The sequence below is a fragment of the Chrysemys picta genome, chromosome 16 (assembly GCF_011386835.1).
Source record: "Chrysemys picta bellii isolate R12L10 chromosome 16, ASM1138683v2, whole genome shotgun sequence".
NCBI classification, from domain to species: Eukaryota; Metazoa; Chordata; order Testudines; family Emydidae; genus Chrysemys; species Chrysemys picta.
In genome coordinates this window covers 31,937,500-31,959,094 of record NC_088806.1, presented here as the reverse complement: position 1 = coordinate 31,959,094, position 21,595 = coordinate 31,937,500, and the positions used below count along the sequence as shown (strand labels likewise).

Below are 21,595 nucleotides of genomic sequence, written 5' to 3'. Positions count from 1 at the left end.
CTAGGGGCAAAACCTGTGCCAGTGAAAAGTCAACTCTGCCTTGCAGGGCTGGGCAATATCAGGGGAAAGGCTAACCTTCCTGTCACGGTTCATCAGGCACCTTCAACTCTATTCCTTCCTGGGAGGACAAATTAGTTCTTAAGACTTGCAAGATAGGGCCTGGCCCTGGTGGTGGTACTGGTCTCATGGGACACCGTTTGCATCATCTCCTTATTGGCAGGTACATGTTCTCTGCTCAACAGTCTTCAGCTTTTGGCATCACAATGCAAGGCCCCTCCTCAGACTTACCTTGTCCTGCTCTCCTGTATACACTAGACCCACGTGTCTGGCTCAGTTCTCCATCTGTCATGTGTTACTTTGCTGGAGTAGGTAGCTGCTCCCCTATTGGTCTCACTCTGAACTCCACTCCTCTCCTTACATCTACCCCTTCCCTGGGGAAACTTCCCCTCAGCCTAGTTGCATCCTGTGCCTTTCTACAGCATCTAATGGACTGCCCCTTCCATTCCTGGTTCACGCTGAATCTGCCACCGTCCGTGCTCCCTGGCAGCTTCCACACCTTCTGTAAGCCAGCATCGCCTTAATATTCTGGGACCCTGGAGCAGCTTCTCCTAGGCCCACTCTGCTCCCTGGCCCCTGCTTATCACCATGGCAGATTCCTACTGGGCTGTCTCTTCCCAGCCTCCATCTTGCCAGGCCACTGGACTGCTACAGCCTCTCACCTCCAACCCTTTGTATGGCTGCCTTTCAGAGGGGTGTTATTGGTCTCCTTCCCCAGGAACTACATGCAACAGCCACTCTCCTTAGTGCTTAATTGTCCAGGGGACTGCAGCCATCTCCTGCCCTAGACCTGGGCCGTGCCTTCCAGGGGATGAAGGGAAGAAGAGAGACAGAGATGATCTATCTTCTACTCTTCTCCCTGCCTTAGTTATTACAGATAGTCTCTTTGTGACCAAGTTCTTTCAGAACATCCCAGATGTCCAACACCTACCAACTTACTGGCTTTAGGTGAATAACCATACCTTATCAAATTAAAGCAAGGGCTGATAGTAGGCAGCATGCACTTGCCCAGGCTTAGCCTGGTCAGGACACTGGGGGTAATACCCTTACTCTTGCAAAGAGAGCCATGGATCTTTAATTATTTGCAAGAGAATTCAAAGGGTCCGTGCCAAGGTTTTAGCCCGACAGTCCTTTTAAGGAGAGCGCACTACTCCAGAGTTGGTCTCATGATGGTGTCATGGTTTTAATGTCACTGTTGCATGGCTTAGGAAGTGCTCAGTATCTCACAGAAGTAGGCCCATATTGTGCCTTTCAAATTATTCTGAATAATCAATGAAGCTTCACGTGGGTAGGGCAACAGCATCTCAGTATTACAGATATGTACAGAGAAGCTCAGAGAAATGAAGTGACTCATTCTTCAGGGTTACAAAGTGAGTCAGTGGTAGAGTTGGAAATAAAATCCTGACTCCCAGGACCACCTAGCAAACAATCTTAGTTTTATCATCCATGATAAAAGGGATAATAGAAATTCTGGCTCAAAGAGAAATCATCAGGCCCAGCCAAGCTGCTCTTCTCCTGTAATGAAGAGCTGAGAAACCTGACCCTGCAGCAGCTAGAGTGAAGTGAGATTCCTGGTCATTTTGACATTAGGAAAAGACTTCATCCCCTAGGGAATTTCAATCTGTCATCGGAGCCATGTGACAATCTGGGTAGTTCTGGTGGAGTGTTAATGGTGAAGAGGTGGCAGGATGACGACAACATTTGGGGTATTCCCGTGAAAGGAGACTTTATGAATCTTTGCATCAAAACAAGAACTGAAAGTGGAATAGAGACAGATGCAAAACAGAGACGACTTTCAGTCTGAATAACTTTTACAAGTACCAGCCTGAAGGAAATTAAAAATTTATAAGTAGACCTTAAAATGAACTGCTTACATCCATAGGCCAGCACAGCCTGTACACTCCTAAACCACCTGCCCTCACACTAGCCCCAATGCCGTTTAGCTTGTGCTGCTGGGCCATGGCAGAAAGTAAAACTCCTAAGGGACAGATTTTTAAAAGAGCCAAGCACCCAATGGTTCTTACTGACTGCATTAGAACTGACTGCATGCTGGGCTCCTTTGAAAATCTGGCACACCTGTCCATCACTCTCCATTGCTCAGATCAACTCCAATCCAGGGAAGGAGGATTACGAGAGGCCTCACAAATGTGGAGGATGTTTGCCACAGTGTGGTGGCACAGGTAGAGTTTTGCAGGCAGGTAAGAGATGGCTAGAGGGAGTGAGGCATGTAGGTAAGTGGATGGGAGCCGGATGGGGCTTGAATGTAGGGAAAAATCAGAAAGTCTAAGGCATAAAATGCATTACACCTAGCAAGAGACATCAAAGGCAATAAAAAGGGGTTCTTTATACATTAGGAGCAAGAGAAAGATGAAGGAAAGTGTAGGTCCTCTACTTAGTGGGGAAGGGGAGCAAATAACAGATGACATCAAGAAGACTGAGGTGTTTAATGCCTATTTTACTTCAGCCTCACTAAAAAGGTTAATGGTGACTGTTTCTCAACACAACTAATATTAACATGGGGGAAGTAACACAAGCCAAAATAGAGAGAGAATGGGTTAAAGAATCTTTAAATAAGTTAGATGTATTCAAGTTGTCAGGGCCTGATGAAATTCATCTTAGGGTACATAAGGAACTAGCTGAAGCAATTTCAGAACTGTAAGCAATTACCTTTGAGAATTCATGGAGGATGGGGGAGTTCCAGAGGACTAGAGAAGGGCAAACATTAGTAGCTATCTTTAAAAAGGGGAACAAAGAGGACCCAGGGAATTATAGATCAGTCAGCTTAACCTTTGATACCTGGAAAGATATGGAACAAATTATTAAACAATCAATTTGTAAGTACCTAGAGAATATCAGGGTTATAAGGAATAGATATCATGGATTTGTCAAAATCAAATCATGCCAAACCAACCTAATTTCCTTCTTTGATAGGGTTATTGACTAGTGGATGGGGGGGAACAAGAAGAAGTGCAGAGTGCTTAGGAAGGAAAAAATAAATGCACAACTACAAAATGGGGAATAACCGGCTAGATGGTAGCACTGCTGAAAAGGATCTGGGGGTTATAGTGGATCACAAATTCAATCTGAGTCAACAATGTGATGCAGTTGCAAAAAGGGCTAATATTCTGGGGGATATTAACAGGACCGATGTATGTAAGACATGGAAAGTAATTGTCCTGCTCTACTCAAACACTGATGAGACCTCAGCTGGAGTACTGTGTACAATTCTAGACACCACACTTTAGGAAAGATGTGGACAAATTGGAGAGAGTCCAGAGGAGAGTGACAAATTATAAAAGGTTTAGAAAACCTGACCTATAAGGAAAGGTTAAAACAACTAAACATGCTTACTCTTGAGAAAAGACTACCGAGGGGGAACCCGATCATCTTCAAAGGTCTGTTAAAAAGAGGACAGGGATCAATTGTTCTCCATGTCCACTGGAAGTAGGACAAGTAGAGAATGGCTTAATCTGTAGCAAGGAAGACTTAGAAAGTTTTTCCTAATATCTAACCTAACTCTGTAATTAAGCTCTGGAACAGGCTCCAAGGGAGGTTGTGGAATCCCCATCATTGGAGGTTTTTAAGAACAGGTTAAACAAACACTGTCAGAGATGGTCTAGGTCTACTTGGTCCTGTCTCAGCACAGGGAGCTGAATTTGATGACCTCTCAAGGTCCCTTCCAGCCCTACATTTCTATGAGTCTATATATTTGTTATTTTGCATCAAACCTAACAAAATCATGACAATACAAATTAAATAGCTTGCTTTTCTTCACTGGGACAGAGCACTGCAGTATTTGATACATTTGGGAAACCTCCTAATATAGAGTCTATAGAGATATGTTTGTTCAAGATTATAATATAGAGAGGCTCACTCATAAGGGACAGTATTATGAATAAGAATTTTGAGATATGCCCTGGAAACAGGGGGATTGAGAACACAGTGTAGCTGTATACCACAGATATTCTCTATAATTTAAATAAAAGTTTTATTTATTTCTCATTCACGGGTTTGTTATTTAATAAACCCCAATATCATTACATGATGTCAGAAGTGCAGAGTGAGAAGGAGACTGCAGTAATTTTGAAGTTAACTCCTGGGTTTAAAACTGAAAGCAGAGGCAAGAGGAGCATGTGGAGCAACAAACAGAGACGAACAAAAGCTTTTGTATTTATTCTATGAGCACAATAGTAGCTTGGCTAGCTTTAGAAGGAAGAAAGCCAAAAATGAATGTGTTGCAACCTCCATCCAGTCTGCAACTGTCAGGCAATGTTGCACAGAATTGGAAAAAATTCCAACAGAGATTTTAATTGTATTTAGCAGCCACAGTGGCAAATCTTTTTGCATGTTGCTGGAGAGGAGGCATTACACACACACACACACACACACACACACACACACACACACACTTACTTAAGTTTGCTGAGGGGGAAGGTCTGAAGTTAAGTAAAATACTGACTAAATTTGAGGAACATTGCATGACAAACAGGAAAGAGACCTTTGAGAGAGACAAATTTTTTACATTCATGCAATAAACTGATGACACCATAGAGCAATGTATCAGAGCGGTAGCCGTGTTAGTCTGAATCTGTAAAAAGCAACAGAGAGTCCTGTGGCACCTTTAAGACTAACAGAAGTATTGGGAGCATAAGCTTTTGTGGGTAAGAACCTCACTTCTTCAGATGCAAGTAATGGAAATTTCCAGAGGCAGGTATAAATCAGTATGGAGATAATGAGGTTAGTTCAATCAGGGAGGGTGAGGTGCTCTGCTAGCAGTTGAGGTGTGAACACCAAGAGAGGAGAAACTGCTTACATAAGAAAGGCCATACCGGGTCAGACCAAAGGACCATCTAGCCCAGTATCCTGTCTACCGACAGTGGCCAATGCTAGGTGCCCCAGAGGGAGTGAACCTAACAGGCAATGATCAAGTGATCTCTCTCCTGCCATCCATCTCCATCCTCTGACAGACAGAGGCTAGGGACACCATTCCTTACTCGTCCTGGCTAATAGCCATTAATGGACTTAACCACCATGAATTTATCCAGTTCTCTTTTAAACTCTGTCATAGTCCTAGCCTTCACAACCTTCTCAGGTAAGGAGTTCCACAAGTTGACTGTGCGCTGCGTGAAGAAGAACTTCCTTTTATTTGTTTTAAACTTGCTGCCTACTAATTTCATTTGATGACCCCTAGTTCTTGTATTATGGGAATAAGTAAATAACTTTTCCTTATCCACTTTCTCCACATCACTCATGATTTTATATACCTCTATCATATCCCCCTTAGTCTCCTCTTTTCCAAGCTGAAGAGTCCTAGCCTCTTTAATCTCTCCTCATATGGGACCCGTTCCAAACCCTTAAGCATTTTAGTTGCCCTTTTCTGAACCTTTTCTAATGCCAGTATATCTTTTTTGCGATGAGACGACCACATCTGTACGCAGTATTCGAGATGAGGGCGTACCATCGATTTATTATTTTTGTTTTTTAAATAAATCGATGGTACTTCTGTAGTTGGATAGCCATTCACAGTCTTTGTTTAATCCTGATCTGATGGTGTCAAATTTGTAAATGAACTGGAGCTCAGCAGTTTCTCTTCGGAGTCTGGTCCTGAAGTTTTTTTGCTGTAAGATGGCTACCTTTACATCTGCTAAAGTGTGGCCAGGGAGGTTGAAGTGTTCTCCTACAGGTTTTTGTATATTGCCATTCCTGATATCTGACTTGTGTCCATTTATCCTCTTGCGTAGTGAAGAAGTCAGATATCAGGAATGGCAGTATACAAAAACCTGTAGGAGAACACTTCAACCTCCCTGGCCACACTTTAGCAGATGTAAAGGTAGCCATCTTACAGCAAAAAAACTTCAGGACCAGACTCCGAAGAGAAACTGCTGAGCTCCAGTTCATTTACAAATTTGACACCATCAGATCAGGATTAAACAAAGACTGTGAATGGCTATCCAACTACAGAAGCAGTTTCTCCTCCCTTGGTGTTCACACCTCAACTGCTAGCAGAGCACCTCACCCTCCCTGATTGAACTAACCTCATTATCTCCTTACTGATTTATACCTGCCTCTGGAAATTTCCATTACTTGCATCTGAAGAAGTGAGGTTCTTACCCACAAAAGCTTATGCTCCCAATACTTCTGTTAGTCTTAAAGGTGCCACAGGATCCTCTGTTGCTTTTTACCATAGAGCAATGTGTCACAGAATTAAGAACCCTCAGTAAAACCTGTAACTTTGGTGAGCTGACAGATTCTCTGGTCAGAGACAACATATTGTCTTTAATGCCACAGATTATTCTAAGAAATAGACTACTCCATGAAGGAGATTTAAATTTAGAAAAAGCTTTCCAGAGATGCAGGGCAGAAGAAACTGTGAAAGCACAAGTCAAAGAGCTGACTTCACCAGCAGGGACTATCCACGTACTAAGTACAAAAAAGCCAGAAAAGGTCAAATCAAAAAGTGGAACCACTGACTATGAAAACCACTACTGCAGGTAGACTGGGTACAGACAGTTATGTGGAAGATGTGGATCGCAGCATGGCCCAAAAGAGTTTTGTGACTTTGGGAAACCGTTATAAATGTGCCAAAATAAATAAATAAATAAATACATACATACATTTTGCAAAATGCTGTAGATCCCAAAGGCAGAAAAGTCAAATGCACGCAGTTGAAGACAAGCTGGATGAGGAGTTTTATGTAGACGTTCTGGGATCAAGCAAAACTGATGAGAGGGACTGGATATTACCAATGAAAGTGGATGAAATAATTATTCTACTCAAATTGGACACAGAAGCACAGGTTAATAAGAAACTGAACATAAGACCAAAACTTAAAAGTAAGACAAAAATAAAAGTAACTGGTTATTCTGCAACAAATATACCAGTGAAGGAGATATGCACTGCAAGCATATAATATAAGAACGTTATGTACAGGCTACTGTTCGTTGTAGTACCAAAGGAGGTGTCATGAATTTTAGGCTTGGCAGCTTGTGAAAATCTGGTAAAACAGGCGTTCTTACTACAAGATCATACTAAACCTGACTATGAGGTACTCATTTGGGAATATCATGATCTGTTTCAAGAGTTGAGATGCTTGCAGGGTGAACAAACAATCCAGATAAACAAGCATGTTCCGTCAGTTATCCATCCATGTAGAAAGGTGCCATTTGCACACCCTGATAAACTCAAGGCTGGGCTTGCAAGGTGGAAGCAACACAAGCAATGCACAAAATTTAGGAGCCAACGGAATAGGTGAGCTCCCTAGTCATTGTGGAGAAAAATAACAGCCAGCTATGCATATACTTAGATCCAAGAGACCTCAACAAGGCCATACAAAGAAAACATTTAAAATTGCCAACCAGAGAAGAGCTTATGGCTCAATTTGTGAATGCACAATAGTTCAGTAAATTGGATGCCTCCTCAGCATTTTAGCAGCAAAAATTAATTGAAGGCGGCTCAAAACTGTGCACATTTAATACCCATTTGGAAGATACTGATTCTTACATCCACCCTTCAGCATAGCTTCATCACCAGAAGCGTACCACAAAAATCATACACATGATCTATGAACATTTTAATGGTGTTGACAACTCAATGGATGACATTGTCATCTGGGGCTCAACTAAAGAGGAGCATGATTGTAGACTTCAGAAAGTCTTGAATGCAACTAGAGCTGCAAACTTGAAACTAAATAGAGAAAAATTTATTTTAGAGGTTACAGAACTGACTTGCGCTGGAGATATTATTTCCAACAAAGATGTCAAACCTGATAAGAGGAAGGTTTCAGCCACTGAAATTGCCACATCTCACCGAAAGACATCCCCGGGTTCCTGAGAGTGGTTAATTAACTTAGAAAATTCATACCTAATCTATTTACAAAAGCAGTGGCATTCAGGAAACTCCTAGAAAGTAAAAATTAATGGTACTGGTTTGCAGAACAGGAGGAATCATGGGAAAGTTTAATACCAAAACTGATACAAAAGCCAGTGTTGAAATAGTACGCACCAAAACAGGCATATTAAAATTTTCAGCATATGCTTCACAATCTGGGTTAGGCACAGTGATTTTACAGAAACACGATTGCGGACAACCAGTAGAATATACATCCAAACCACTGACTGATGCAGAAACCAGATATGCACCAACTGAGAATGATCTTTTAGGAATATTGTTTGCCTGATGTTGAAACGGACCATGTATCTGATTGCATTATTTGGCAAACTGCCAAGCGCCTGTACCTTAAAGGATTCAAAGAATGATGACAAAGGTGCAAAAGTATGATTCGGTTGTGACCTACACACCTGGTAAATTAATGTTTATTGTGGATGCACTTTCCAGAGTGGTGACTCCTGTTACGAAACCAGAGAAGGCCTCAGAGATAGAGATGCAAGCCTTTGTAGATCTGATTGTAAAGTCAATTCACATAGCTAACAAAAAATTACAGCAAATAAGAGGGGAAACAAGAAAAAGAGGAATTATTGGGGATCCTGAAAGAAGTGATAATTAAAGCTGGCCTGAAGAAATAAGCAGTTGCTGTCCAAGTATAAGAGACTATTAGACTGCAGACACGAATTTGCTGTGACAGATGGGGTGATTTTCAAGGGCAGCAAGGTTGTAATACCAGTGAGCCTCCAGAAAGAAGTGCTACCAAATATCCAAAGTCGTTTAGGGATTAGAAGTGCAAACAACGAGCACAAGAGGTGATGTATTGGCTGTGGATCAATCACAACATTGCTAATATGGTAGGAAACTGCTTTTCATGCTTGAAATACAAGCCACGCCAGCGGGCAGAGTCACTGAGACCTTACCTACTTCCACAAAGGCTTTATGAGAAGGTAGGCACTGACTTTATTTAACTGGCAATCATAGGATTATTTAATAGTCACAGATTATTATTCCCTGTATTCAGAAATTTGCACACTGCACAGTACTAGTAGTAAGTCAGTGATAGCCAGCATGAAGGAGTATTTTCCAGACATGGAAATCCACATGAAGTCTTTAGCAATAATGGGCCACAATTCTCCAGCGCAGATTTTAGCCAATTTGGCATAAATTGGAGTTTTCAATCACAAAAAGTCCAAATTACCCCTAATTGAATGGATCTGTGGAAAGGTCTATATGAACAGTAAAGAACCTTATGAAAAAGACTTTTGACAATGGGGGTGATTTGCATAAAGTTTTATTGGTTTACTGAAGTACACCTCTAGAGAATGGCTCTTCTTCAGCTCAGCTGTTAGTGGGAAGAAAGATCAGATCCCATCAATGATAATCTCATGACAATGAAATCATACAGAAGATGAAAGAAAATCAGAAGTGGAAGCAGAAATATTATTTTGACAAAAGGGCCCATGATCTCCCATCTCTTAGCCCAGGTGATAGAGTGCGCCTGAGGACTCACACCTCTAATAATGGGGGCTAACGGGATACAATTAAAGAACAGCTGCATCCAAGAATTTATGTACTCCAGACAGACCAAGGGGACAAATATTGGCATAATCGAAGGGATCTAAGTGTAATCCCAGAAAGTTAAAAAACATTGACAGGCGATATGGACTCTGGCGCTACTGATTGTTTATTATCAATGGACAAAGGAGAAACAAGCAACAAGCTAGCAACAAGAAAACTCAGACTCTAATGAAAGGAGGAGATACTGAGAAGATCAGAGAGGGAGATTAAATGTCCTGAAAGACTCAGAGACTTATTAGCCCGCCTGGAGAAGGGGTATTTGAGGAATATGAGAGTTAAAGACTCACTCCAGAGTGATGTGCTGGTAGCTTCTCTCTAGGTAGCAGATACATTGGGTATATGGATCATAGTTTATGGAAATGTACTAGCTGGGTTGAGAATTCAATAGATGTGTTATTAGATAGTTGTTAGTGCTTATATAAGAGGGTTTTTTTGTTTTTGTTTTTTAAAGGTAGTTTCCTGGTTTATTCTGCTTTGCATGGCTGTTTGGCAGAAGAATTTTACCAAATGAGATCAGAAGGCATACAGAGGTGACTGATGTAGTGCAGGTGATGTATGATGCAAAGCAGAGATGGGCAGGTCATGTAGTCCACAGGCAAGACAATAGGTGGGCAACCCACATAAGTGACTGGATCCCCAGAGACCACAAGTTGTGAGGGTAATCTAAGCCTCTGACTTCCTGGGTGTTTTTAGCTTCGCTGGGTCTCATCAGGCTGCAGAACTTTGTCCTCCCTGGTGTCTCATTGACTCTCAGTTATCCCTTCACAGAAATGGAGCTCTTCAGCCCACCTGCCCTAGGCCCCCAGCACAAGCGCTGACCCCCAAGATAGTCCAGTTGCTTAAACACACCCTCTCCCTCCTTCGCACTGCAAAGGTGCGAAGCTTCTGGTTACGGTTTAATTGTCTCTGGAGAGACAGTAACTGTGAAGAACTTATCACACTCCACAGAGGCTAACACCTTAATACTCTTCAAACACAGCAGAGTATACATATCATACAAAACAATAAACGTCTTAAACCGCAATATCCGTCACTAGCTCTTCATTTGTGAGTTCTTTGGGGGACCATTTGCGGCCAGGAAGGCAGGCAGAGCGTCCCCTGCCTCATGCACTTTTTGCCTGTTGTGTTGTTTCTCCCTCATGAAGTCGTTGCCCAGCTTGCATGATCACCTTACTCTTTCCTACCCCCACACTTCCTCTTCCTGTCTGGTTCCTCTGTTCCTATGTGTTTATTAAACCCCTCCTGGACATTTGGCCATTTTTTGTTCTGCTCCTTTATTTCCCTACTCCCTTCAGAGGGGTAAAATAAAACTGGTCTCCCAAAGATGCAGCTAGTTTTTACTTTTTAGAATAATATTGTGACCAAAATATTGTCATTAACTTTAAGTATTTCCTACTGTACTCAGTATGAGGAAGACATGCTGTCATGCTGGGAAGACATGATGGATACACATACATCTAGGCATTCATGATACAGCATCTTTCATAACAACAATTATATCATCCAGAATTCAAAAATTTGTAGACAGATTCCCAAATTATTACATCTGTACATCCCACTTGCACTCTGAATTATCCACAGAAGTTCTCACAGTTAAGTTAATCAATACCCCAGCTACCAGCCTCCATTAGACAATATCTACTACACAGGGTTAGCCTTTTGGCCTGCAGGACCTAGGTAAAAAGAAAAAAAGGTTAAGCGATATTTTCACCTTCTTGTTCCATCACCAGAAACTGGCTGGTGTAACAGTAAAAAGAACAGGAGTACTTGTGGCACCTTAAAGACTAACAAATGTATTTGAGCATAAGCTTTCCAGACTTACCAACTTCACTGCCAGAGAAAAAGGCTGAGATGGCCTGTGAATTATGGAGTCAGCATAGAACACTATACTACTAATTATTTTAACACGGGATTCCCAAAATTTCCCCCCCCCCCCCCCATGTACCAGGATGAGCCAATGGACAGACTTGGTGAGAGACTGGTGAATCCATTTATGTTCTCATTTAAATAAAGTTCATGAAGAAGGCAGGACTACTGGGCATCAAATGTGTATGAAGTGCATTTAGCTAGAAACATATTTTCTTTCTGAAAAAACATACTATGTTGATTAGCAGAACACAATACATGGAAATAAATAATCCTTGGCAGGGATACGTTAGCAGTATCCAGAGAGGGGCTGACTCCCTTCGAAGCAGGAAAATCAACTCTCCATGGACTTGGGACCCCTTTCTATTATTCTGATGCCAAAGAGTTTCCTCCAGCACATCACTGGCATAGAACTGCAAGGCCCTCCAGCACCTTCCGTACTTACGCCCGAGACCAACCCTTATTAAATACAAGGCTCTGTGGGTGAAAGTTTCAGATATAGTACTCAAGGCTAGCCCTTGACCAAATGGCACCCCAGGCGAGAAACGTCTCCAGTGCCCTCCCCCCCACCTCCATTTGTTAAACTTTTGAATACCTTATTTTTTATTGCATTTGTAGCCCATTTCACGAGTTTGATGCACAATTTGCATGCATGATTTATCCCTGTCATATAAGATTGACTCGCGATGCCCTGCCCCTTATATACCCAAGAGGGCATGGCGGACAACATTCTAGGAGGTTCAAGGAAAACGTAGTTGTCTGAAAGTCTAGAAGGTTCGATGAGATTCTACAAAGGTCCAGTACATTCTAGGAGGTTAGTGAACAATGAAACTACATACAGAATACCTGACACATTTTACTTCTAGCATTCTATTTTCCCTTTTGTCACTAACAAAAACAGCACCCCAAGCCTGATGCCCCGGCCGTCGCCTGGCCCTAAATTTGTCCCTGATAGTACTTACAAATCTGCTTTTCCTATGTTCCCTGATGTCTTCAGAGGTTTCTTCCTGGTCCTGCCATACAAAATTAAACATTTATAGTTTGAATGTTAATTTTTTGGTACTTTATTGACTAATGATGTGATAGTGTCTTAGTAACTAATGGTTTAAAAGCCACAATGCAGCTAAGTAATTAAAGTGCTAATTGGTTAAGTGGGAGAGCATAAAAGGAAGGCACAAGGCATGGAGAAAAAGTTTGTGTTGAGATCAGAACAGCTATAAGTGCTGACCGCTGTAAGAATAAATAAAAATAACCTTGAATTCTAAAGTGGATTCAATAGTTATAACAAATTAAGCAGGGAGAGTGATGGACATAGGAACTTGTGTACTAAGTTTAAATACTTTGGGAATATAGCCAAATTATCTTGCTTACTAAATTACTGTTTTCTTTCTATTTTGCAACTAAGTGTACTATTAAGACAAGTTTTCCTTGTAATTAATCTAATTTTTAAAATTAGTTTTTCCTTCATGTTCAACAGTGAGCTTTAGTTTCCAAATTATTTTTTCCCCATTAGCACTCAATATTTTTCCACCTGAGATTAAATATAGCGTGGGTGCAGCAAAACTGAAATATTTTTGTCCTCTGTAAAATATATTTGTTGCCACAATTGTTCATTTCTAATTAAGGATAGAAGGAAAGTCCTGGTCACCATGATCGTTATAACTGAGAATATCACCAATGGTTTTGTTGTCTGACTCTTACTTCTATTTGACTCACTTTAAAGTTACCTTAATAAAATTATTTCATGCTGGCCAGGAATAATTTCACAGTCTCCTAATTACTATCAGTGTAGAAATGAGACTTAACTCTGCTTTCATTTTTAAAGTCGCTAATTTTAAAACTATATCACCGCGGAGGAAACAATCACACTAAATCTGGCTCTAAATCTGTTGGAATAGCGACAGTAGTTCGGATTTGGATGAAAGGATGATTAAAAAAAAGCCATTGTTCTATTTCTGCACGTGTAATTACTTCAAGGAAAATTAATGAAGAGGGGGTAGGTAGGGGGACGCTTAACTGAGAAGATGTACCAACCAAGTCACTGTCTCACCTGGAGGGCCACTCGCTCCCTCGTCTTGGATGAATGTTAAGGCAGCTGTTTAAAGTCTCTCTCTCAGGGCTGATTTTACGGGGGTTTCCTTCAGTTTATTGCTGAGAATCGCTGATGGAGGGACGAGAGCCACGCGGAGACCCCTTTAAAGCAGCCGTTTAATGCTACTCCATTTATGAATGGATGCAGCAGAAGGGGGCTGGCTGCGCGCTGTTACGACCCGCACATTCTCGCTTCCCTGCTCGTGAAACTCCCTCACGCCTCTCGCCGCGCTTCCCTGAGGCGCGGTTAAGGCGGTTTTTACCCGCCCACGTGAGAGCGCGCGCGGCCCTCGCGCAGGGGGGGAACGCGGCTGCTGTCTGGGGCGCCTCAGTCACACGGGGAGCCTCGTTTCACGCCGACTAGAAATCGCGCGCCCAGCCTCGCGGCTGGAGATGGCGGCGCGTGTGCGCGAAGAAACCGCGCGCAACCCAGCCCATCCCCCGCCGCGCGGTGCGGCCGCGGCTCTGGCTCTGGCCCCGGCCCGGGAGGGAGGCAGGGAGCCCGTGTTGTCCAGGGCAGCGGAGCTTTAAGTGACGCGAGGGGGAGGAGGAGGAGCTGGTGGGCCTCGGGCAGGCCCGCAGGGAGCAGCAGATGCCGAACGCAGGCTGTGACTGTCCCCTTTAAAAGAAGCGCTGATGAGCGTGGCGTGGCGTGGGAATGGCCGAGGCCGAGCTGAGGCGGGAGGGTACAAGCCTGAGGAGGACGCCCCGCACGCATGCCGCGGGGCGAGGCGGTAACGGGACACACGGCTTCTCGCGGAGCGGGCTCTAGGCAGGAAAAGCCCGGCAGCGCCTAACAGCAGGTGACGGCGGGTTCGTGGGGGGCTCCGCGTGGGCGCTGGGGTAGGTGGGGGGCGTGGCTGCGTGGGGCCGCTGCCTGTGGGGCAAGGGTGTGAAGACCTGGCGTCTGGTGCGGGGCGCACCGGCTCCCCCAGGAGGCCGCTTCGAGGCTAGCGCTGAGGTAACGGGGGCGGGCCCAGGGGCCGGCCTGCTTGCCTACCCGGCCGGGAGGGGGAGGGCACACGGGAGGAAGAAGGAAGCCGCCATCTTGGAGCGTCGAATCGCCATAACAAGGCACCAAACGGGCGAGTGCGAGGACTTTTTTACCCGGGAGAGCGGGGAGCGCAGCCGGCGGCGGCGGTGATGAGGGTGCTGGGGGAGCGGCCTTCGGGGCTGGGTATGGGGGCGGGCGGGCATCGGCCTGTGCTTTGGTGAGGCCTGCGGCCTGCTCTGGAGACGGGCCTGGGCTGGGCCGGGCCTAGCGGGCGGCCACTCCGGACTAGGTGGGGGGTTACGCTGCGGAGGGAGTTGGTGGGTCTCATCCGCCCCCCCGCCTGGGGTCGGTGTGTTCGGTGTCCCATAGGGGGCCCTGCAGGCGGGTTAGGGCACTGGGGGCGAGCGGGCGCTTCGCGAAGGGGCGGCGCTGCGGGGTGTGTGGGTGCTGGGGGGGGGGGAGGCCGTGAAGTGGGGGGAGGCGTGCATCTGCTAGCCTGACCTTGAGGGGTGCCGGGGGGCTTGGTGTTTCTGGTGGGGGGACCCTGCCCTGGACTGGCGTGCAGGGTTGGTGTATCTGGGGAGCACCGCCCCCCTCGGTGTCTGGGGCCCAGAGGGGGCGGGGATGGTCTTTTGTTTCCCCGACGGATGTTGCCGGAGTCGGGTGCCCGCTGATGTTGCGCAGATACACTTTTAGGGTTGTGCCTGTTCCTACAGGCTGTTCCTTTCTGGCCGCAAATAAACGCGGCTTATGAACGTTTGTTGTTAAACCGGGGCGCCCCTCGGTTGTGGTGGAGCCGGGCTGCCCCTGTTTTTGCCTGGTGAAATCGCCCCCTTCCCCAAGCTTTGCAGAAACTGTTCCGGACACTCTCCCTAAAGCCCCTGTCACTCCCAGGCAGAGGCCCACGGCGATGTGGGAGTGAAGCAATAAGTGTTTAAGCTGCTGCTTTCCATTGTTTCGGAAAATGAAACGTTCAGTTTTTGGGGGGGAGGTGGGGAGAAGGATGAGACTATGGTTGAAATTTCTAAACTGATTGAAGCTGCAGTGAGGTCCTTATGTTAGAGGAAATGTAGGTCGGTTCTGGAGCAGCTCACCTCGGCCTCAGGACTTTAGAGGATTATTTGAACCCTATCAAACAATGGAAGACGTGGTTTCTGGGGTCACCTAAAAAGCGCCCCCTAATTTTGTATTTGTTCATGTAGCATTGTGTGCTCTTTTTAGGCAAAAATCAAAGTTCCTCGGGGAAAGGAGGATGTTTACTGCAGAAAGGGCAGTAGAAATGTGTAGGCAGCGGCTTCCATAGTCTGCATACGTGGTCAAAATCAAGAAAGGAAATGCTTAGAATAGGGGGTGGTGAGCTTTACTAGTAGAGGGCACTAGCTTTCCAACTGGTGGTGTTGCTTGTCCCTGAATTTTAGGTTTGTTCAGATTTATTAAATATAGTTTTACTTTATTATATATTATACTTTAAAGTTTTGGAATCCTACTGTGGGTGTGGGTTAAGATTTAAAGGCACGTTGCCAGGTAAAATAAAAATGAAAGTGAGGTACTAACAACACATTATTAAAAAAGTTTAAAGTTGAATTTACCTCTTGCTGTATCTTTCTCTGCTGTTTATATTTTTTTGTTCTCCTGTCCTAGCTATATGCTTTGATATTTGAGTTGTAACACAAGGGAAATGTCTTAATCCAAATGTTTCCCTTGACTTTTTAAAAATGAAAATATTTTATTAAACACTTTAAAATATTTTTGGGTCTATGGCAGTGTCACTGTAAATTAAAGGTACTTGAAAATGACATCCATCTGAAAATATTTTACCTACTCATAACAAGAGTACATCTAAAATGACTGACCAGAGACTGGAGGAAAGTGTGTGGTTTTTTTTGTTTTTGTTTTTTGTTTTAAAAGATTGCTTTGTGCTGTTGGCACATACTAATTTTAATTGTTTCCCTTCCTTAGTAAGTCATTTGTTCTGTCTTTACTTTGAAACAAATAAAGGAAAAGGGGACTGTTTGGAAAAAAAATATAAACTTGATTATAAAACCATAAAAGTTGGCAGAAATACTCAGAAGCAGGTTGTAGTACCTGAAACTGCTTTTAACTGTTTTTGAAAGTGACTAGATATTGGTGTCGCTTTAAGGAATGTTAGTATTTGAATTCTATGGGTGGATTTTACCTGGTAATGGAGAGAGGTATCTTATAAACAACATTTTTATAAGAGTGCATTAATCAACTAATGCTGCCTTTGTTTTGCATTTATTGTGTAAAATGCAGCTGCTTTCTGGTGATACTTACTATATGTCAAGCCTGTAAATCCTTTTTTGAAAAGGCTATTGATAGGCCTGTAGAGTTTACTTGTTAGTAACAATTCTAGGATTACTTCAAACAAATTAATCTTACAATTTTGTACTTTAGTAGCTTTCTATAAAGAGTGTGTGTGTGTTTTGATATCTTGTTTGCCAAACAGTTAGTTACAGTTACTTTTCCAATACTCTGCCACTAACTTTAAATTTGTTTTGTATGTATCTCTTTCTGAGCGCACCAGGCAGGTTTTTCAGGGTTAGGGTTTTTCAGTGACAGTTATTTTGAATGTAACGCAAAGGGTGTTAGCTCAATTAAAAAACTAAGGAGGAAATCCCTATTGATACATTTGTATCTGAATTGCATCTCTAATTAGAAAACTTAACCACTGTGAGTAATGCTATATATAAGGTTTTGTGAATGTAATAAAACAGGAAGCTGTTTTGATTCACTGAGACTGAAGGACTTGGTTTCACCGTTTTGAAATTGAAGTTTTATTGTTTAAATTGTACATCTTACCTGTTAAACCAGCTGTTAAAATTAAACTTCTATTTAAATAGAAATAGAATTTATAACTTTCAGATTTCCAGTGTTTCTCAGATTACTTAAGATGATTTTCATCTTGCTTACTGTATTAGTGTGCTCTTCTCTTCCCCTTTTCCTCCAATTGAGATATTAAAGTAATTGCATAGTGCCCTCCACCCCCAGTTTTCCCTATAATTTATAATACGGTGGTATTCTTCATCTCCTGTCCTTAATTGATATGTAGCATTGCTTTGTGGTGGTAAACAGCTGCTGTGTTCTGCCCCAGAGGTGGCTGCACTTCAAGCTTGGGTGAAATAATCTCTGTGACTCATACCTGGGGTGTAGTTAATATATGTAAAGCACTTCATTACATAAAAGATGTTAAAAGTACACATTTTTACAGAGTTCCACATGATGCCATAAAATGATAGTTGTGTGCTCAGTTTAAGTAGGGAAGTTTAATTTTTGGTTTATTCGTGACACTTGATTTTTTGGGTGCCTTTGTTTAAAGTACCGAGGATTTGGATGCTTGTTCTGGTAGTGCTTTGGTTCAAGTATCAAAGTAGTTTGTAATAATAGTAATGTGATATATTTTTACACACTCAGTCCATGTATTAATTGTTTTTTTTCCTGTATCTTTTTCAGACTGAAGTGAGTGAATTCAGATATAATTCAACTTTGTTAGAGGGCTTTTTAAAAAAAAAAAAAAGTTGTTCCACGGTGCATCAGAGCAAGTTACTACTTTACTGTTGAGTGACTTACAGGTGCTTGCCTGCATTGCAATAAAGGACTCATATATTGAGCAAGACTTATTTATCTCTTCATTTTGGAGAGTCTAATAAACTGTTATTACAGTTTCTGTACTGACTTTCAAAGTTTTGAAGTCTAAAAAGACATCTTTACAAAGAAAAACATGAGCACGGCCAGAACAGAGAACCCTGTTATAATGGGTCTATCCAGTCAGAATGGGCAGCTGAGAGGCCCTGTAAAACCAAGTGGGGGCCCAGGAGGTGGGGGGACACAGACTCAGCAACAGATGAACCAGCTGAAAAACACCAACACAATCAATAATGGCACTCAACAGCAAGCACAGAGTATGACCTCCGCTATTAAGTAAGTATTTGCGTATATGTTAAGCAGCATCTTAAACAAGTGTTTGAGCTACCAGGCATTGGAGAGAATTTAAGATTTCTTGTGTTGATATTTAAGTTCTATGTTCTATTGTTACTTTAAAATTCAGTGTGGGCGGTCAGATGAAGAATATGAACTACTGATAATTCAGAAATAAATGTGAAATTAATGGACTTTCTCTGACAGATCCTGGTTATTTATCAGTTGTGCGAATTAATAGTTAAGGCATTTTCTCAAGTTGTATACTATTGAAAAGCATAGGTTGATGGCCTACCTTAATTTCTTTTCTTGATAGCTTTTCCCCTGAGAAACACCTTCTCATCCTGATCACTTGTTCAGGATCGATGCTAAGGATGAGGGGAAGATGTGGAGTCTATTGTAGTTTAATACAAGTGTGTATGACCATAGCTTAATACAAGTGGCAAGTTGTAACACATGATGGACCTTAGTCACTTTGTTCTGAGTATTGTCTTGTCTCTGTCCCCCACCCCACACACGTGTGTGTATATACACACACACACACACACACATAGTTCAATTACATGACATTTTAGTAGATATTTCTCAGTAAATGCTAGAACTAGAGTTAAATATTTAAAAACTGGAAATGCCAGTTTTTATTTGACCTAAACCATTCACTTTCTTTCCTGGGTGATTTTCAAAACATTATTTAAAAAATGTCTGATCCCCTCAGTTTAACACTTCTTTTGATACCAGTACAGGTTTGAATGAAGTGTACCTGGAACAAGTGCAACACTAAAACCCCCTCACTCCTCCTCCCCAACTTAGGAATGTCTGAAAACACATTATAAAATGTGGATTTGGGAGTTGGAAATTGGAGGAAAGAACTGTCCAGATCCAGTTTCAAGTTTTGGTCTGTTATAAGAACTAGACACTTTTGTGTATGGATAATTATTTTTCTTCTATAGTGTATGAATGAAAATTATAAGCACACTTATGCTTTTAACTGCTTTAGTAATTTTGAAGAAACTGCCTCTGAGATGAAAAGAATGCAATTAATAAAAGTGGTCCAACGTATAGTTTTGGTTTAAATAGTCAAAAATCTTATTCCTTGCTGAGAGTCTGGCTAATAGGACATGGTGAATTGATTATCAGCTGGGGGTGGGAAGAAAACTTTTTCTTTTTCCCCCTCATGGGTTAGCATTGTACAAATTAGACAAATGAATTATGGGTTCTTACTGTCTTTCAAGACATTAGCTATGAGCACTTGACACTGTTGGGAGTAGATACAGGTTATGAAGGTTGGCTAATGTTACTTGTCATGTTTGGTTCTGAAATAGTGAGGGGAACTTGATGAGGTGAAAAGTTTTTCATCATATTTGCTAATGGTTATAAGAGTGAGTAGATAATCAGTGCTTGAGAGACTCTTCTCTTACAATTATTATTAAGATAAGAGCAGCATTTCTGGGTGAAATAATTAGGCCAGGTTCTTTGGTGCATTTAAATAAATAAATAGGATATCTCCATTAATTAATTTATCTCCTAGAACTGGAAGGGACCTTGAAAGGTCATCGAGTCCAGCCCCCTGCCTTCACTAGCAGGACCAAGTACTGATTTTGCCCCAGATCCCTAAATGGCCCCCTCAAGGATTGAACTCACAACCCTGGGTTTAGCAGGCCAATGCTCAAATCACTGAGCTATCCCTTCCTCCCCAATTTACTACATTGCACCATTTAAGTGGGTGCTGTTTAGAGAGAAGTATAATGCTCCGAGTTTGGGGAATTCAGGGACTTCTGAGTTCTAATTCTTGTTTTGTCATGGTCCTCCTTGCCTTGGGTAAATGGTTTAATCTCTGTACTTCAGTTTCCACATCTGTAAAACTGGGGAAATAACCTGCCTGAGAGGTTAAGGTTTTGTTAGTTTGTGCAAAGTACTAATTGTTACTTAAAACAGAATAGAATTATTTAGGGATATTAACTAGTGCCTTCACATTGCAGACCTGGTGATGACTGGAAGAAGACTTTAAAACTCCCTCCAAAAGATCTGAGAATCAAAACTTCGGTAAGGATATTTTAAAGGTAACTGTAAGCATGGGGTTGAGGATGTGAGATAAATGGCAGAGACGGTGTGCTAACAGTGAGAAAATTCATTTCTGATCTATTTTTAAAACTTAATTAAAAGTAGATAGTAATATACATTCTTAGAGATACTTGGCAAATATGTTTCCTTTCTCTCTCAAGTATGTTGAAACTCAGGGTATATTTTTACTTTAAGAATACTACAGGATGAAGTCTTAGTGCTTTTGCTGCAAAACAGAGACTAAGTGTGTATGCAGATTACTTTGCTTGGTCCCCAGTAACCAATACTACCTAATTATCCGTGGTTGCACTACACAGATTTTTGTGAACGACTGTATGATGGATGGTTGGAAAGGGCTTATTACTCCCTTTTGCCTTGTCTTAGTCCTGGATTATTTCGTCGGACCAGTTTATGGGGATAATTTGTATGAACTGGTCTTACTGTTCTACTTTCTTAACTACTCAGGATGTGACCTCCACAAAAGGAAATGAGTTTGAAGATTACTGTCTGAAACGGGAGTTGCTGATGGGAATTTTTGAAATGGGCTGGGAAAAACCATCTCCTATTCAGGTTAGTACAGAGCAGATTCTTTGTGCCACATGCTGATTGCTTCATCTTAGCTATCTCATAGTCAGTCATTTACAGGTTTTTGGGCATCCTTGAAGTTTTGACACTGAGGCTTTGACAGTATAATTTCTGAGAAACTCACTTCATACCAAACCAAAAAATACCCAGTAACATAGAAATTAGGGTTTTTTACCTTTTAAAGGCTTGACATATGATTCTTCTGTTCATCATAGAGAGGTTAGGGGGTTGTAGGCAACAATTCGCTAAGATACTTCCAGTGTGTAAGTAGTCCCATGGACGTCAGCAATCTTCTCTGTTCACTTTTATGGACAAATTTAATAGCTCTGTGTCGATCTAAGTACCACAGAGGTCGTCATCACAAAATATCTCTGTAGAATCTTACTGCAGTTCCTCTCACCCCTTAGTTGCAACTCTGTGCCAGTCTAATCACAAACCTCTCAGCAGAGGTGGGACAAAAGGTCACTGAGATGCACTTCAATGGAAGCTAGTACAACCCAACCCCCCCCCCCCCCCAACCCCCAGTAAAGTCCTCTCACACCC

At 42.4% G+C, this 21,595-nt stretch overlaps 1 protein-coding gene and 1 non-coding gene across 8 annotated transcripts in view; one reads left to right on the top strand and one right to left on the bottom strand.

Moving 5' to 3' along the window:
* Nucleotides 1-21,595, top strand: part of DDX6 (DEAD-box helicase 6) — a 50,639-nt gene that overhangs the window by 6,985 nt on the left and 22,059 nt on the right. The window contains exons 1-4 of one of the 7 annotated variants that reach the window (XM_005299789.5): nucleotides 13,750-14,279; nucleotides 17,942-18,409; nucleotides 20,386-20,449; nucleotides 20,933-21,037. In XM_005299789.5, coding sequence (XP_005299846.1) covers nucleotides 18,210-18,409; nucleotides 20,386-20,449; nucleotides 20,933-21,037 — 369 coding nt within the window. In that variant the 5' untranslated portion in view covers nucleotides 13,750-14,279; nucleotides 17,942-18,209. Of the gene's footprint in view, nucleotides 1-13,749; nucleotides 14,280-14,341; nucleotides 14,617-17,941; nucleotides 18,410-20,385; nucleotides 20,450-20,932; nucleotides 21,038-21,595 lie in introns of those variants that run through there. The other 6 variants (XM_065570326.1, XM_065570328.1, XM_065570327.1 and 3 more) reach the window with 6 other exon arrangements.
* Nucleotides 11,053-13,845, bottom strand: LOC101945857 (uncharacterized). The gene is made up of 3 exons (XR_002888440.3): nucleotides 13,436-13,845; nucleotides 12,348-12,398; nucleotides 11,053-11,192 (listed from the first exon to the last, which is right to left on the bottom strand). It is a non-coding gene; the product is annotated as an uncharacterized LOC101945857 (transcript).